The following is a 16,938-nucleotide window of genomic DNA, read 5'->3' as shown; positions in this document are numbered from 1 at the left end:
ACGAACAAGGTAATTTTAGACGTAACAACACAAGTCAAGGCCTAAAAGGAGTCCTAATAAATAAATAAATAAATAGGGGTTTAAGTTGAAAGTGAAGGGTGAATAATGTGTATATGTAAGTTTGGAATTAAAGCTTTTTTTGTATTATTTTTGAAGTTTACTAAAATCATGTGAGGATGGCGTTTTGTCTGTTTATGTTTTGTTTTTTTGTTATAATGAAAACATGTGGGGAGAAATGTTTTGTTGAAAATAAAGAGGATTAGAAGGATGGATTGGGTGTGTCTTAGTCAACAGCCGACGATGAGGATGCATGTCAAATGAGTAAGCAAAATGACAAACTTGTCCCCCCCACTTTAGCTGACTTAACTGTGCAAGGAAAATAAAAAAGAAAAAAGAAAAAGGAAGAAAGAAGATGAGAGGAGTTTAATGGCCCAATTTCAGAAATCATTTTGACCGGAGAGGAGACACTCTCTCTTTTTCTTCCTCTCTTTCTTTCTCTCTTACCAATCCTACGTTCTTCCTCCTATTTTATTTACCTTTTTCCTTTTCCTTCTTCTTACACTCCAAACCTGTTTGGTTGATGGGTATGTAGATATGGCCGTGGACCTCATCTCCCACCCCTACCCTCCTCCCTCCACCACCCACAATATGGAACCCAACGCCGTCCAAGAGGCTGCCTCAGGCCTTCAAAGCGTCGAGAAACTCATCCGATTGCTCTCCAATGCCCAACATCACTCCTTACCCACCTCTACTCAATCCCCCAATTCCACTTCCAATTCTCCCACCGATTTCCCCACCGACTGCCGCGCCGCCGCCGATGCCGCCGTCTCCAAGTTCAAAAAGGTTATTTCTCTCCTTGGCCGGAGCCGCCTCGGCCACGCTCGCTTCAGAAGAGCTCCTCTCCCTCTTCCTCAACCCCAAGTCCTCTACGCCACTCCCATCCAGCAGATCCCACCCCATCGCGATCTCCCCGCCGGCGACCTCGACAACAACGACTCTCTCACTACTACTCTCAATTTCTCTTATTCCTCCGCCCATAACTCCTTCATCTCCTCCTTGACCGGCGACTGTGATACCAAGCAGCCTTCCTCCTCCTCGCCTTTTCAGATTATCAACCTCTCCCAAGTCTCCTCCGCCGGGAAACCCCCCCTCTCTACTTCTTCCCTTAAGAGAAAGTGTAGCTCCGACAACTTGGGATCCGGCAAGTGCGGCGCTGCTTCTTCCTCCGGCCGATGCCACTGTTCCAAGAAGAGGTCTCTCTTTCCCTCTCTTTCACATTTCATAGCTTTAAAGATTAAGAATTTCATTTAATTTTAGGAGGAAAAAATAAAAATAATAAAAAAGTTGTTGAGGATTAAAAAATTTTGGCTGGCAGAAAACTGAGAGTGAAGAGGGTGATGAGGGTTCCGGCGATAAGCTTGAAAATGGCGGATATCCCACCGGACGACTATTCATGGAGGAAATATGGTCAAAAGCCCATTAAAGGCTCTCCACATCCCAGGTAACAATTTTTCTTTTTATCTTTTAACTTTTTCTTTTTACATATTGTAGACTTTTTCAAACTTGGATTCTAAATTATTAAATAAAACAGGGGTTATTACAAGTGTAGCAGCGTGAGAGGTTGCCCAGCCCGGAAACACGTAGAACGTGCCGGAGACGATCCGGCGATGCTAGTGGTGACCTACGAAGGAGAACACAATCACACTCTCTCTCTGCCCCAACCCTCCACTCTCATCCTCGAGTCCTCTTAAACCATCGTCATCGTCGCCTTCATCTCAATCTCTAATGAGATCTGAGGGTCAGTTTTTCTCCACGTCATTTATCATATATATAAATATATATTAATGGGCTCAATTATCTCTCTTTTCTTGGACAATGTGAATTAGTCTATTATTATTATTATTATTATTATTAAAAAATTTAAAAAAAAAAAGAAAAAAGAAAAAAAGAAAAAAAAGAAGAAAGGAAGGTAAAGATTGTGGATTTGGTATTAGTTGGAGTGGGATGCCTTTTTTTCCTTTTCCTTTTTCTGGATTTGGATTTTTTTTTGTTATTCTCTTTGCCCATTCCATTTCTTAAGCATTTTTAATTTCTTAATTTTGATGCCAACTTCCTGCTCTATCCGCTTACAAAAATACCCATAATGTTCATCAACTTGGATGGATATAAATACTAAAACAAATTGAATTTAATGTCTTCATTTATACACATCAGTTGTCCCGTCAAATTACATTTTATTTTTACAACAAACAAGGAAGAAAAAGGAATTTGAATTGGAAGAGGGCGGAGGAAGGGAGGCAAAAGTCAAAATGGTTGGGTGAGGGAATTGATAAAAGTATTGGTAGTGCCCAATGTGGGGCCCCCATTAGATGCCTTTGTTTCTTTCAGCCTTGCCTTTGTCTCAACGTCAACTTTTCTCTGAATTTTGGTCTCCTCCACAGACGCCCCATTAAATCAAATTTCTATACCTTCATTTCAAATCAACACTTATTCATAATTGTATCCGATACATTATTTGTTTGCGTACTTGCAACGTTTGCTAATATGTAAAAACCAAATGATTTCATGAAAACTTAGGAAGATTTGAATGTAAATGATAATGGGGGGGTGGACTCTTTTATCTTTTCTTTTTCTTTGAGGATTCTAAGCTATTCAATTATTTTAAGTAAATTAAGTCAAATGATTCTCATTTTGGTCCAGCCCCTTTTCCTGTTTCATGATGGTTCAAAACTTTTGTTTCTACACTAAGATTAATACTTGAATTTCCATTAGATTTGAGGATGTTTACCCTATCATATGTTTCCATGTAATTGCCCAATCCCACCTTGTTACCATTGCTATGTTTCTAAAATTTGACACAAATCAAAACTTATAAGAGATTCTGGTGAACTAAGACGTACCCGAGTAAAACGACCCATGAGTTTTGAACCTCCTTCTCTACAATCGGGTGGTGAGAGCTTGAATTTAACTACTAACTACTTTTAATATATTAATTAAAAATCAAGGATCCATAGCACATTAATTAAAAGTGTGAAAGAAAAGGTAAAATAGTGACTCTACATGGTACAATTAGTGCATCTATACATGAACAAGGAGAATAGCATTAATGAATCATTGATGCAAAGTATTAATTAGCCACAATTACAAGGATAATAGTGGGTTGGCTCACATTAAGTGGAAAATTATTATTTAACACCTTTGCCATGTATATATAATAAATACACTTATTTTAAATTTTTGAGAGTTTCACATAAAGTAAAGGCGAAGAATTATTAGATACAAAATTAAAGTAATTGATATTTATATTTACTAAAGAATCCAACCTAAAATTATTGAGATGGGTTGAAAGGAAACAAACCGAACATTAATGTTTTTGCATTGGAGGAAGTTTTTTTTTTTTTTTTTTTAATTTGAAAGTAAGGATGAAAAAGATGTTTTGATAACATAAATAAAATAGCGACATTATGAATCACTTGAAGAAAAAAACGGGACGCCGTATTATTGGCAAAGACAGTAACCCCTAGGACCTGAACGTTGTCGTGTTATGACAAAACTGGAAACAATTCTCATCCATCCGCTCAATCACATAGTGTCCAAGCGTGTGAGTGGCCTCTACCAAATTTTCACTGCAAAGAAATTCGTCGCTGCAGACTCTCTCCACTTCGCCGTTAAAATCATGCACAAAAACGTGCGTTTTGGGGTTCCCTCCTTTTTTGCTCCTCGCCAGAACCCCAGCCGTGTAAATGGCCGACATTCGCCCGGGTGCGTCGGGCCAGTCCCCTCGTGGGCCATCTACTAGAATCACGTCCCAATCAACATCGTACACGTGGTTCGGAAGGTCGTTGAGCCCCAGCCTGCAATCGGAGAACAGAAGATTCTGTACGGGACGGCACTCATTCCGAACCTGCTCTCTAACCGTGGAAATCAGTTCGTTCAATTCGGTTATCTTAGTGGTGTACTGCACGTCGTAGGCGTCGATTTCGGGGTGTTTTTCTTCGATGAAGGCAGCGTAGTATCGATTCTCGTCGATGAAGACGGTGCGGCCGTTGTGGTTGAGGGATTTCCAGAGAAGGGTCTCTTGGGTGAGGCCGAAGATGAGGAAATTACATGGAGTGGAGCATTTCCGGAGGACGTCGGAGATGGGCTTGAGATCGGAGTGGGTCATGTGGAAGGAGTCATTGGATTTGGAGGCGTAGTAGAGAAGGGTGTTGATGACGGTGGTGGGAAGAGGGGTGGCGGTGGAGGTGGAGACGATGGAAGAGGCGGCAACAGTAGTGGAAGCGGCGATGGGAGTAGTGGAGGCGCGGGTGTAGAGGAGTAGGAGGAGGAGGAGGAAGGCGAGGGAGAAGAAGGAAATGAAGGCGAGAAGCCAAATCTTGGAGGAGGTGCCTTGTTTGTGGATGTAAGGGTGGAGGAGAATGAGCCTGGTGTTATTGGGATTGGGTTTCATTTTTGGACAACTTTTTGGGTAAATTTGGAATTGGGTTAGAGTTATAAGCAAACGGAGAGAAGTGGTGAAGGGACAGAATAACTAATTACAAGCCAAATGTCGCTTTACCTTACTGCACTATGCTCCTCTTTTTTATTTCTCAAGGAACCTCTAAACTAAGAATAAGAATGATAATGAATATGTTCATGTTCATGTTCATGTTCATGTTGCCAAACCCTGAGATGGGGGGTTGTTTACAAATTTGGGCCTTCCAATGCTTCAGGCAGTAGCCCATTGGGCTCCAAAGCATCTTAAATTATTCAAATGAATTATTTATTGTATTATTTTATTTTATTTTATGGGTGGGATAAGTTATGGCAATGAATGGAGTCTTTATATTTTGTTTTCCAAACTTGCTAACTTATACAATTGCTTTATTTAAAGTGCTCGACTTTTTCTTTAATGGAAGCTTTTTTTTTTTTTTTATAAAGTGTATAAATATTTTTGACAGCGTAGGTTTGCTTTAATAATCTTATGTGACAATATTTATCCTGTTTATTAAAATTATTTGTAAAGGAACAAATAATCAACTATTTAATATAACACCTGGAGATGATAAAATAATACTTTATATAAAAGAAAAACATTATAAATCATGTCTTTGTTGACCGTTTTTCTTTTTTTTGAACTAACATCAATTAAAAAAAGAAAAAAAAAGATTCAATTTGCAACTTTTTTTTTTTCCCTAATAGAATGTATTGGAGGGTCGCTCACATGTGATGCACTGATTTGATTCATTTTACCACTCATTTCTTCTTCTCTTTGTCACTTTTTGACCTTTTTATATCTTACAATAAATTAGTTTTTTAAAAAATTTAAATAAGCTTAAAAAGGTAAGAGAGTTATGAGATAAAAATAAAAAATAAAAAATTATATGGAAAAGTATTTAGAGAATTTCAAAATGAAGTAATTAAAGTTGTAATTTAAGAAAAATAGTAAAATAATTGATGCAAGTAGAAGTTGCAGTGGTGATTGGAGTCAAACGCTTGGCAACAATTTTCCTTCACTCCGTACGACATACCTCACGCGATTACCTCCAGATGGTCCCTTGGATATACAAAAAGGGCCAGCTGCACTCGTTTCCTCTCTTGTCTCTCCACCACTTCCTTCATACTCTCCGCCGCCGTCTCGGCTGGGAGCTCCGGTCTGGATAATGATTCCCAACCCACCCACATTCCTCCCAACCTTTCCACTTCTCTGTTGTGTTGTGCTGTGTTCTCTCTCCGCCTTTTCCGCCTCAGGATTTGCCTTTCAAATTCCGTCGCCTGCGCTTGTCCCACCGGAAGAATTACGGTTGCCTTCCGACGCCGTTTCTCTTTTGTCCTTCAAGTCCAAAGCCGACTTGGACAACAAGCTTCTATACACTCTCAATGAGCGCTTTGATTACTGTCAATGGCAGGGCGTGAAGTGCGTCCAGGGTCGTGTTGTTAGACTGGTTCTTCAATCGTTTGGTCTCCGAGGGACATTGGCTCCAAATACAGTGTCTCAGCTCGACCAGATTCGGATCCTCAGCCTGCATAACAACTCCCTCGAGGGGCCCATTCCTGACCTATCCGGACTCTTCAACCTTAAATCTCTCTTCCTCGGCCGAAACTCCTTTGTTGGGTCTTTTCCGCCGTCGATTCTCACTCTTCACCGGCTTCAGACCCTCGATCTTTCCTATAACAACTTCACGGGTCCGCTTCCGGTGAGGCTTTCCTCCTTGGACCGGCTCATTTCTCTCCGGCTTGAATGGAATGGTTTCAATGGAAGTATTCCTCCATTAAACCAGTCCTTCCTTGAGGTCTTCAATGTCGCGGGGAATAACCTGTCCGGGCAAATTCCAGTTACCCCCACACTGTCGCGTTTCAACACGTCGTCGTTTTTCTGGAACCCAGATCTCTGCGGTGAGATCGTCAACAAGGCATGCCATTCACGCGCTCCATTCTTTAAAGCTTCCAATGCTACTCCACCACCTCTCCCTTCCGTCCAAAGCGCACAGTCACAGGACATACTTCTCTCTCCGGTCTCTCATGTTAAGCACAAGGAAACCGGTCTGATTGTGGGACTTTCAGTCGGCGCCGCAGTTTTAATAGCAGGTCTTTTATGTTTCTATGTAGCTGCCAGAACCCAAAGAAAAACCGCGTCGAAGCCGGAAATTCCGCCATTCGAAACCGACACTGCGTTTTCCACAGCTTCCGCAATCAACGGCCGAGGCGACGGAAAGGGCGAACTTCAAGTCAAAATGAAAGAAATTGAAGATATACCTAAAGTCCAGAAGAGTGGTAGTCTTATATTTTGTGAAGGGGAGGCAGAGTTGTTCAGCTTAGAGCAGTTAATGAGGGCTTCGGCCGAGCTGCTCGGTAGAGGCACAATGGGAACTACATACAAAGCAGTACTCTGCAACCAGCTAATCGTAACGGTGAAGCGTCTTGATGCTACTAAGACCGCCGCGACGAGTAGCGAAGTTTTCGACCGGCATTTGGAAGCCGTAGGTGCGCTTCGTCACCCCAATTTGGTTCCAGTTAGAGCCTATTTCCAAGCCAGGGGAGAGAGATTAGTGGTCTACGATTACCAACCTAATGGCAGTCTTTACAACCTCATTCACGGTGAGTAAACTTATTAAGCATTTCGCTGTTGAATTTTCTTTCTGGGTTTGATCAATTCACGAGTGCGTTCACGGTTCACGAGTCGAATTCGGAAATGCTCGACGTCGGTGGGTCCGAGTGGGGTAAAAAATATGTAGAGATGTTTTCTTTGTTGTTCTCGGTGTGGGATTGCGCGGTTATTTACGGTAAAGTAGATCTGTGTCTGCCATAAGATCAGTCGGTGATGCTGGCTGTGTCTGCCAAACTGTTCCAGTAACAGCTCTGGTTTAATAATATCCTTATGGCTGTATGTGCGACTTTGCCAATGCTGGCAATGACGCCAAGAAATGGACCAAATCGCTGCTTGGCTGTAAATTAAGTCCAAGTTTCAGTATATTGGTGGATTACGGGGGGGAAGATGCACATCACTACATGAGAAGTGTCCAAATAACATTTCAAAACTTTTTTTTATGAATAATTCCAACATCTGACCTCATGATTGGTTCCGGTTACTTCGAAATCCTGGGCGACCACTCGTATTATTATATTTAGAGCTTTGTAGGAATGTTAATCTGGTCGTGGTTGTGAAGTTTTAAATCAAATTCAAATATATCAGTTGGGTTTAATTAATTGCTTCTTACCAACTGTAATGGTGGGCAGGTTCAAGATCAGCAAGGGCTAAGCCTCTGCACTGGACATCATGCTTAAAGATTGCAGAAGATTTAGCTCAGGGAATTGCTTATATACATCAAGCTTCTAAGTTAATCCATGGCAACTTAAAGTCTACTAATGTTCTCCTTGGAGCAGAGTTTGAGGCCTGTCTCACAGACTATGGGCTTTCTGCTCTGGCTTTGTGTTGTGAAGATCCTGATGGTTCACGCTACCAAGCCCCTGAAACTCGCAAGTCCAGCCGGAATACTACCCACAAGAGCGATGTGTATGCCTTCGGCGTGCTCTTGCTGGAGCTTTTGACAGGAAGACATCCAGCACAGCATCCATTTCTTGAGCCAACTGATATGTTAGAATGGGTAAGGATAGTTAGGGAGGATGATGGTGGGGATAGTAACCAACTTGGAATGCTTACTGAGGTGGCTAGCATCTGTAGTACTACATCCCCTGAACAGAGGCCGGCCATGTGGCAAGTTTTGAAAATGATTCTAGAAATCAAGGAGAGTGTCATGACAGAGGACAGTGAATCTAGTGGCTTTTGACTGTTTATTGACAAAAGCTTATCGACTGTATATTTGGCTTCGAGTAAAAGGGGATAATCCCATGAGAATTAAAACCCAGGAATCTCAGATCAACGTCTTCGACTTGAAGATTGAGTGGACAATGTGGTGTGACAGTGTTTTGGCAAGAGAGAAGCAGTGGGTGTGCCTGTTGAGAAGAAATGGAGGCATTAGAAATGGCGTTGTGATCTCAGAATAACAGAAACAAGGAATTGTAATCACTGTCTTCTACGTGTTTTTCATTGCAATGAAACAAGATTTTTATTGCTTAGATGCTTAGAATGGCTGACTACTGGGTTTGTGATGCAAATTCAAAACTTATTTTTGCAATCACAAACGAAACCCTTGAAATATACATGAAAACAGGGGATGATTTGGGGGAATCTATTTTTATTTCTTTTGATTTCTGGGCCATCTGACCTTTATAAAGTCCATACAATGGGCCATCTGGTTAAACCTTCAAATTTGGGCCATTTGGAGTTCGGTGTCTAATCTGAGCCCATTTGAGCGCAATACTTTATCACAATTAAAGTAATCCGACCCAAAATTCAGGGCTTCCACCTCTCTCCCTCTCTCTCTACTCTGTCAGACTCAGACTCGGAGAGAACAGCACTCCGATGGACGACATAACGAGCTACTACGCGCCACCTCCGCAACCGCAACCACCGTCGCAGCCTTCTGGTCTTGAGGCGCCTCACTATCCCTATTACCAGGTGCCTCCTCCTCCTTCTTCAGCACCGTCGTCTCAGCATTACCTTGCTCAACACCCGCCAACCTTCGCTTCCTATGGCTTACCTTTTTTACCTCACGCAGCCTCCATTAATGAGGTCCGAACCCTATTCATAGCTGGCCTTCCTGAAGATGTCAAGCCCCGAGAAATTTACAATCTCTTCCGGGAGTTTCCGGGCTACGAGTCCTCTCATCTTCGGAGCCCCACGCAGACGACCCAGGTGTTGTACTTTGTTTTTCTAATTTGCAAAATTGTTGATTCTTGTGGCATTTTCTTTTTATTCTGAATGAGGATAGTCACTTAATTTGGGTGCCTGGATGCTTACATATGTAAATACTCTTTATCTTCTAAAGTCTGACGTCTGAGTAAACTCGTGGACATTAGTTGCGTTAGTATCAAAGATGGAGATTAAACACCGGTCCGTAGACGATTCTGGTTTGGTTACTTTACGTTTGAGGTTCTTGAAGAAGTTCAAGATTATAATGGTTGAACGAAATTAACTTGGACCTGGTTTATTTTGGCTCATTATAATTCATCTTGACCAAGAATGTAAATGTTAATTAGGGAAGGCTTGGGATGAATCCATGGTAGCCATCTAGCTAGAATTTAATGCCCTACAAGGTTGCTTAACACCCGACATGACACGACCATGCAACTGGACCGATCAAAAAGTAAGAAACAAAAAATTAATAAGGTAAACCACATTTCTAATGAAAAAAGAAAAAAGAAATAAATCTAATTCTCAAAACGTAATCCAACATGGCATGAAAACACTCAAATGCCTACTCTGAGATTCGTTAAATAAACTATAAGTGTGCTGTGTCATACTCTAAAGGAAATGTCAGTGTCAATATTGGTGCCAATAGCCTAATACCAATGCAAATGTGCAATCTGGTGCTTATGTGGCTCGATTGGCCTACTGAATTTTAGTGGCATGCAACTTTTTAACGTTAACCCCTTTCACCCATCACTATTCCACAATGCTATGGAGCATGTGCACCTTTGTCATGTTTGGAACTATAGATTTTGCTCTGCTCCTTTCACAATGTAACCCTTCTTCAATGAAATCACTTTACCTGTCAATGACTACAGGAGCCGTGACCGTCCAATTATCTGCCTTAGCCAAGATGTAGCAGAGAGTTTTCAATGTCCTGGACAACAAATATGACTTGGTCGCTGTCATTTTTATGCATGAAAAATTCCTTAGCCTTTGCAATTCGAATTCAACTTTGACCAATCTAAACTTTTTTTTGCAATGCCTAAACAGGCTTGGATTGTGTTATTAGTATCCATGTTTAAGGGTTCTCAAGTTATTCGATGTAATCTCAGGTTCTGGGATGGTCATAGTGGTCATACGAAAGCTTGGGGACTTTTGTTTTCAACTAACAAATGCTATCCTAAGTGCTGTGGAGACCATAACTGAGATATTAATATCCCACGTTTACAACTAACAAACATTATGCTAATTGTTAGTTTCAAATTTTGTTAATATTGTTGTCGCATATTTATGTAAGTACCCTTCAGATATGTGTACTGAGTGCCTATGACTATCACTGTAACTTGTAAAAGCCTTTTCTTTTCCTTTTCCATTCTCTCACGAAATATCTTATGTATACAGCATTCCTATCACCGCCTGTGTTGATGGTAGAGCATATATTTTATTGATTAGCATCATGCATGGTTTTTTCTTACAATTTTTTTGGTGTGGTTACAGCCATTTGCATTTGCTGTATTCTCGGACCAGCAGTCTGCCGTAGGTGCAATGCATGCTGTAAATGTAAGTACTTGTTCCCAGCTTCAGTATTCCAAGTTCTTTCATTAAGAAAATCATTTCAATGATTAAAGGAAGTACACAAAATGAACGTGGAAGAAGAAATTAGCCCTGCCTTGGAGGATAAGCTCACCCCATCTTAAATCAGATCAGCAAGGAAAACTATCATGAAAACTATCATGCAATATAGAAAAGCATTTATTTCTGAATTTCTTATAATTAACAGCTGGAAGAGCTTCAAACTTCTGTAGCTTTCTGAAGGGAGCTGCCAAAGCAAAGCCAAGTATATAGAATCAAAACATTCTCCTCTTGTAATCTAATCCTCCAAACAAATTCATTGAAGGAATGACGTTACAATATCAGGGAACTCTTTCCATATATCAAATTTGTTTAAAACCCTGAGTTTGATTTACTATATTACCTTATGCATTGTTCGTCATTAATTGACCTTAAAAATAAGGTGCACACCGGACAGCTATCATTGCTGCTGTAACACTAAACTGTTAGGGTTTGGGGAACTCGTGAGGTACACTAAATTTCTTTGGGATCCTGAACCTTGAGCTCGATTTGAGTCATTCATTGACCCGAAGGATAAGGTAGACAGCTATTGTTGCTGCTATAACACTAAACAGTTACCAATTCCTGGATTACCATTTTTCTGCTGGTCCTTCTTTTGCCTCTTATGCTTTCTCACTCTCTACTTATTCCTCTATAGAATAGCTGTTCTAAAAGTGCGCTACTTAAGGTATTCCAAGCATTGGTATAAAAAGATTTCTACTCTAGGTAGTGTCTCACATTAAAACAATTGGTTGCTCTTTGTTGTAGGGGATGGTGTTTGATCTTGAGAAGCAGTCAGTACTATATGTTGATTTAGCTAAATCCAATTCAAGATCAAAACGGATGAGGACAGGTACATATCTTAATGGCTGTCCTCTTATGAATTTATATTTCAATTTCTATTTTCTATAGTGGTAAAACTAGTTTGAAATTTTTCGTTATGTGTTCATGAATTGGTTAGAGGATGAAAGATATGGATCGGACAAGAAAGCTAAAGTATCTATCTTTTCAAGGAGAACTCCTGATCCTGGTAAGTTGATTGCTTGACTCCTTTTCTGCCTGTAAACTCTTTCTTATACAAGCTTTTTCAAAAATTAATTAATTAAATAAAATTTTTGTCCTTTTGATACCATTTACGACTATTATTATGATTACTTTTAATGTATAAACCTGTCCTCTCTGATTTGAGGATGATTATGTGCTTCCTGTACAACCTCTTGGGGTAAGAAGTAATTGATTAGCCACGCAGGGGACACATTATTCTAAAAGCTCATTTTGCACATGTTTTGCACGCTTGGGCACTAGCAGGTCTTGGCAGCACTCACATGTCTGGAATGGGTAATTCTGCTTACAACACGATTGGTTATCCATCTGCACAAAGGTCATCTGCACTACTTAGCACATCTTTATTATTGAAATGGTTGATTACAAGCTTATGTGAAGCTTATACATTATTGTATAACAATAATCACTAGTAGAATGTCCAAGGGCTTCAGTAAAAAGCTCTACTACATGCCCTGACTTCTGTGTTAGTTTTTAACTTTATACTTGCGTTATTATGTTTCTTCTTCTCTGTCCTAACTAACTTGCACTTTCTATCATCAGCCATGGAAGCTTTGATAACAAAACTGTAAATGATACAGTGGCTGCAAATGTGGTAAGGTCACTTTTTGTTGCAATTTGTGATTCTGCAGTCCCTATAAGCTGTGCCATTAAATCCTCCCTTTTCTGTCCAAAAAGCATTATATTACCAATAATTGAACTACTTATCCTGATGAAAGTAGCAAGTAATTTTTCACTCAATTATATAGCAAATTGGGATAACATTCACGGAATTAGCCAAAACTGTTTTAATTTTCATTTTCTATCCTTTTGAAATTGGCTACTCATTTTCCTTTAAATTTTTATAGTTCAATGTCTGTCTATGGGCTTCATTGTTGTACTGTGGTTTATTTTGACGAAAAGAATCATAAGAATGGTTTTGAGGGTAGATAGGTTGCGGGAGGATGTGTGGATATGGTGGACACACTGTAATGCCTCCCCATGGGTTCGTAATTCGAAATTGTTTCTTAACATTTGTATTTACCAAAAGTTGATTTCTTGTAGGTTGGTTTGTATTCCACACTTTTCTTTTGGCCTTCCTGTGGGTTTCTTTTAGTACTTGTAGTGAAAAGTTAATTTTCCCATTACAAAATAATGACCTCTCGAACGGGAGGCTTAACTTACCGTGAACAAACAAAGGGGAAACTTTATTTACCAACTTCTACAATATTATTTGCACGTATTCCTTTTGTTTTTTTGTTGTCTCTTTTCAAGTGGAGGGGAATTCTGGGAACAGGGCTGCAACCATATTAAATCTGGTTAATTTGAAGTTTCTTTCATGACATATTTAATACTTAGACGTAAATAAAGTCACCTTTTGTTTAGGTGAAAATATCTTAGTTATGTGTGAATGACCTTGTGTAGCCCAATCTATGTAGTGACTTTTGTTAACTTTGGCCTAATTGTTCTTCATTTCCAGACTCCTCAAAATCCCCCATGTCCAACACTTTTTGTGGCAAATCTAGGGCCAAGTTGCACAGAGCAAGAACTTATTCAAATTTTTTCTAGGTTGGTAATTTACTGCACGTTATTGGGTTATGTTCTGATCTTAGAACTTGTATTATCTGTTTGTTTGATTATTCCTTCCAGATGCCCGGGGTTTTTAAAACTAAAGATGCAGAGCACGTATGGGGCCCCAGTTGCTTTTGTTGATTTTCAGGTTAGCAGAGCCCTTCCTTTTCTCAATATTATTTTTCTGTTGTTGATAATTTTTTTTTTCTACTTCAATGGTTCAGGATACCGCCTGTTCAACTGGAGCACTGAACCATCTGCAAGGCTCAATTCTGTACTCATCACCTCCTGGGGAGGGCATGCGATTGGAGTATCCTTTTGCAAGATTATTATTCATTACAACTGGACTGCTACATCATGTCTTCAAATGTTTTGCTTAACCCAGAATTTAGGTACGCAAAATCACGAATGGGTATGCGAAAGAAATTGAAATGAATAATACAAGCAACGAGAACAGGAGCCAAAAAGGAAGAGTCAAGTAAAGAGAAACCCTCGGGCGATGTTCCCACATGAATCTATGAAGGCCAGAGGAGTTTCATTACTTGGTACTGTTGTGCAGGTGAGTAAATTTGCCACATATGCGATGCCCATTTTTTGATTGTATGTATCAAATTCCATGCTCATTGGATAACGCTGATAAAGCTGTTCCAATATGTATTGTAATATTATGGTATGTCCACCGAATGGCTAGTTGCCAAGTAAAATTTTTGTGGTAAATTTAGTGAATTATATTCAATCGTGGAGTTTTAATATCATCAAATCCTTAATTGGATTGGCACTAGTTTAAGAAAATGATTGTTCAAACTATGTTATCGTTTCTCCATCTGCTCTTCCTATTTGTGGTTAAGCAGCGATGAATTATCCGTTTGTTCTTATCCAACATTGTAGCTCTGACTTTGAATGAAATTTGAATTTCACACGTGTTTTGTAAGCTAAATTCATTGAACTGGTTTTTCTTCTTCTTCAAGCACTTATTTTATTTTTAAATAAAAGAATTTTCGTTGACTAGCTTCTAAAAATCAAAGTTATTGTCAATTTCACGTCACTTTTAAAAACACATTGTTTTTCTTCTAGATTTAAAAATGTGGAATTGAGTAAATAGTCCATGCTACCTACAATAGTCTAATTACCCTGCCCTGTCTCTTTCCCATTGTGTTAAGTTCTGTGAGTCTTGCATTGTTATATCATTTCCTTCAACAAGAATTCTACATAAACAAAATATTAATGGGACAATGGGTCCTTGTATTAAGATTGAAAGGTATTTGTATTGGTAGAGATGATGAGATTTATAGGAATTTTGGGGCAAAAAATGTGAGAGAGATGGAAATTGGGCCTGAATTAGGGGCAGGGGCGACAGAAACAAGGATTATAAGAAGAAACAAACATGTCCGCAGATATCGTTATCGTGTGGAGTAAAAGTCAATCGTCCCCCAACCGTATCCGCCCACCGACCACCCACCACCCACCGACCTTCCCCCTTCTTTCCATTTTTTACTTCTGGTTATAACTTTAAAAAATACCATTTTGGTTAGGTATTTTATATGTTTCAAACCAAACTTTAGAGATTCGTAGTAATATTTGTGCTAAATAAAATAGTGAGTTTAAGAATGAAAGTATATAGTAATACACACACACACATATATATATATACTTGGAAGTCCACTTGAGGTTTCACACAAAATGACAGCCCCACTCCCCCACTACCCTTCCACTATTCTAATTATGGTTTGTTTTTATTTAATGCCCATCTTATATTAAACAATAAAATCAACAGAATGGAATTTAAATTCGGGTTTGAGTCTTCACATTTCATCATGACCGATGCTTAAATGTAGCGTTTTCTTTCTCTACAAAAATCATGTAATATTAGGAAACATTAAATTGAATTATGATGAGATCAGTTTTATGCATTGCTTTGAAACTCACATAATCAATCAATTTCTTTTCTAAACGATGTAGAGATCAAATATGAAAAGGGAAGTATCAAATAAATTATATTTTTAACCAAAAAAAGAAAAGTGGTGAGGTGAGACTGTACTGAGATGTCACGTGGCACACTACAGCTGCAAAAAAAAAAAAAAAAAAAAAAAAAAAAAAAAAAAAAAAAAAAAAAAAAAAAACCAATGAATGTTTTTATCGATGATTGGTTGGAGCAAAATTATTTAAAAAATAAAGCTGTGGACACCTTTGAAGTGTCACGAACCCAATATATATTCACGTTGCCGTCTGCTCATCGTTTAAATTTTTTTATTAATTTTTTCAAGAAAATTAAAATTTTAAAACCTGCAAAGATAGCTATAACATTTTATAAAATTAAGCATAATTAAAATATATCAGAAGAAAGTAGGTGGCACCGCTTTTAAAAATCTGTTGCTACTTTTAAAATGGGATTAAGAATTGAAATGTTTGATATAAAGGGGGTGAGATTTTGTCGGTGAATTTCACTTTGGGCGCACATAAATATAAACCCTTTATTTCTAATTTATTGAGATACGGAAAAGAAGAGGAAGAAAAAAAAAAAAAAAAAAATTATATGAACGTGGGAGGCTAATTGAGATGAGAAACTTGGAGGCAAAGTAGCAGTAGTAGGAGTAGAGCGAAGAAGGGGAGAAATGGAGATTGCAAAATCCAAACCCAAAATCAAACCCTTTTCTCTTATCCCACAAAATTCGTAGCTACAGTAGCGAAGCTCATCAATCGCATCCCCTTTTTGTTCCTTTTCATGAAGATTCAGATTCTGGGTTAGGCCAAGGGAGAGGTGAGATTTGGAATTGGAGGGCCATGGAGGGCGGAGGAGAGGGAGGTCGGGAGGGTACCAGAAAAAGAGGGGTCCACAATCAGAAGCTGTACAAAGGGATAAGGATGAGGAAGTGGGGGAAGTGGGTGGCTGAGATTCGAGAACCCAATAAGCGCTCCAGGATTTGGCTCGGCTCTTACTCTTCTCCAGTGGCCGCTGCCAGGGCCTACGATACCGCTCTGTATTACCTCAGAGGCCCCTCCGCCAGGCTTAATTTTCCCGACTTGTTAGCCGGGGAAGGACGCGGAATTAGCGGCGGTGGATGTGGCGACATGTCGGCGGCTACTATACGGAAGAAAGCCACGGAGGTGGGCGCACGAGTGGATGCTCTGGAGAGTTCCTTAGGTCATCACCAACACAATCACAACAATCGGAACCATCATTCCCATGCATCGGCGTCTCCGCCAGAGACGAAAGTCTGCAGCGGGTTTTTGGATCGGATGGATTTGAACAAATTACCCGACCCGGAAGAAGATGATGAAGAAGGAGATGGGGAGTTCGAGTGGGAGAGACAATGAAGATGAAGTGGGGATACTTTTCTTACACTCAGAGACGCCAACACACGCCACCGAGGTATGTGACGCCCGATCATCATGCCCTTGGTTGTCTCCTAATTTGGTTCTCTCTGTTTCTGGTTAGGCTGCCTCCATCTAGGGTTTTTAATTTTTTTTTTTTTTTTTTTTTT

At 39.6% G+C, this 16,938-nt stretch overlaps 5 protein-coding genes and 1 long non-coding RNA gene across 7 annotated transcripts in view; 4 read left to right on the top strand and 2 right to left on the bottom strand.

The window, feature by feature from the left end:
- The first annotated feature begins 353 nt into the window (after positions 1–353).
- On the top strand, positions 354–2,721 carry LOC111477876 (probable WRKY transcription factor 15). Its single transcript, XM_023121828.1, has 3 exons — positions 354–1,253; positions 1,376–1,501; positions 1,592–2,721. The coding sequence occupies exons 1-3, from the start codon at positions 595–597 to the stop codon at positions 1,749–1,751; spliced, it is 945 nt and encodes a 314-aa protein (XP_022977596.1). The 5' UTR covers positions 354–594; the 3' UTR covers positions 1,752–2,721.
- Positions 2,722–3,420: 699 nt separating this feature from the next.
- LOC111477877 (protein IRX15-LIKE) lies at positions 3,421–4,485 on the bottom strand. Its single transcript, XM_023121829.1, has one exon. The coding sequence runs from the start codon at positions 4,448–4,450 to the stop codon at positions 3,521–3,523; it is 930 nt and encodes a 309-aa protein (XP_022977597.1). The 5' UTR covers positions 4,451–4,485; the 3' UTR covers positions 3,421–3,520.
- A 559-nt stretch (positions 4,486–5,044) lies between these two features.
- Positions 5,045–16,938, bottom strand: part of LOC111477880 — a 15,599-nt gene continuing 3,705 nt past the window's right edge. Inside the window, exons 2-3 of the long non-coding RNA XR_002717364.1 lie at positions 8,847–8,862; positions 5,045–5,055 (exon numbers count right to left, since the gene is read on the bottom strand). This is a non-coding gene — a long non-coding RNA (uncharacterized LOC111477880). The remainder of the gene's footprint in view (positions 5,056–8,846; positions 8,863–16,938) is intronic.
- On the top strand, positions 5,401–8,665 carry LOC111477867 (probable inactive receptor kinase At5g67200). Its single transcript, XM_023121810.1, has 2 exons — positions 5,401–7,077; positions 7,717–8,665. The coding sequence occupies exons 1-2, from the start codon at positions 5,643–5,645 to the stop codon at positions 8,265–8,267; spliced, it is 1,986 nt and encodes a 661-aa protein (XP_022977578.1). The 5' UTR covers positions 5,401–5,642; the 3' UTR covers positions 8,268–8,665.
- Positions 8,832–14,242, top strand: LOC111477875 (protein WHI4). Of its 2 annotated transcripts, none has more exons than XM_023121827.1 (10): positions 8,832–9,235; positions 10,730–10,792; positions 11,612–11,696; positions 11,805–11,873; positions 12,149–12,224; positions 12,449–12,500; positions 13,365–13,453; positions 13,535–13,604; positions 13,681–13,766; positions 13,849–14,242. In XM_023121827.1, exons 1-10 carry the CDS (start codon positions 8,903–8,905, stop codon positions 13,889–13,891), a joined length of 966 nt encoding a protein of 321 aa, XP_022977595.1. In that variant the 5' UTR covers positions 8,832–8,902; the 3' UTR covers positions 13,892–14,242. The 2 variants fall into 2 exon arrangements, with proteins under 2 accessions (XP_022977595.1, XP_022977593.1); XM_023121825.1 differs by having other exon boundaries at positions 8,844–9,235; positions 12,152–12,224.
- On the top strand, positions 15,888–16,932 carry LOC111477879 (ethylene-responsive transcription factor RAP2-10-like). The gene has a single exon (XM_023121832.1). The coding sequence runs from the start codon at positions 16,238–16,240 to the stop codon at positions 16,769–16,771; it is 534 nt and encodes a 177-aa protein (XP_022977600.1). The 5' UTR covers positions 15,888–16,237; the 3' UTR covers positions 16,772–16,932.

Source organism: Cucurbita maxima, unplaced genomic scaffold (genome assembly GCF_002738345.1).
Source record: "Cucurbita maxima cultivar Rimu unplaced genomic scaffold, Cmax_1.0 Cma_Scf00004, whole genome shotgun sequence".
Classification (NCBI taxonomy): domain Eukaryota; kingdom Viridiplantae; phylum Streptophyta; class Magnoliopsida; order Cucurbitales; family Cucurbitaceae; genus Cucurbita; species Cucurbita maxima.
This window is presented reverse-complemented; position numbering and strand designations above follow the sequence as displayed.

What these genes read in the sequence shown, in the direction of transcription:
- LOC111477876 (XM_023121828.1), top strand. Translation starts at nt 595, where the DNA reads ATGGCCGTGGACCTCATCTCCCACCCCTACCCTCCTCCCTCCACCACC. An exon ending in TGCCACTGTTCCAAGAAGAG is followed by an intron (nt 1,254 to 1,375) that starts GTCTCTCTTTCC and finishes TTTGGCTGGCAG; the next exon opens with AAAACTGAGAGTGAAGAGGG. An exon ending in AAAGGCTCTCCACATCCCAG is followed by an intron (nt 1,502 to 1,591) that starts GTAACAATTTTT and finishes TAAATAAAACAG; the next exon opens with GGGTTATTACAAGTGTAGCA.
- LOC111477875 (XM_023121827.1), top strand. Translation starts at nt 8,903, where the DNA reads ATGGACGACATAACGAGCTACTACGCGCCACCTCCGCAACCGCAACCA. An exon ending in ATACAGTGGCTGCAAATGTG is followed by an intron (nt 12,501 to 13,364) that starts GTAAGGTCACTT and finishes CTTCATTTCCAG; the next exon opens with ACTCCTCAAAATCCCCCATG. An exon ending in CTTATTCAAATTTTTTCTAG is followed by an intron (nt 13,454 to 13,534) that starts GTTGGTAATTTA and finishes TATTCCTTCCAG; the next exon opens with ATGCCCGGGGTTTTTAAAAC.
- LOC111477877 (XM_023121829.1), bottom strand. Translation starts at nt 4,450, where the DNA reads ATGAAACCCAATCCCAATAACACCAGGCTCATTCTCCTCCACCCTTAC.
- LOC111477867 (XM_023121810.1), top strand. Translation starts at nt 5,643, where the DNA reads ATGATTCCCAACCCACCCACATTCCTCCCAACCTTTCCACTTCTCTGT. An exon ending in TCTTTACAACCTCATTCACG is followed by an intron (nt 7,078 to 7,716) that starts GTGAGTAAACTT and finishes AATGGTGGGCAG; the next exon opens with GTTCAAGATCAGCAAGGGCT.
- LOC111477879 (XM_023121832.1), top strand. Translation starts at nt 16,238, where the DNA reads ATGGAGGGCGGAGGAGAGGGAGGTCGGGAGGGTACCAGAAAAAGAGGG.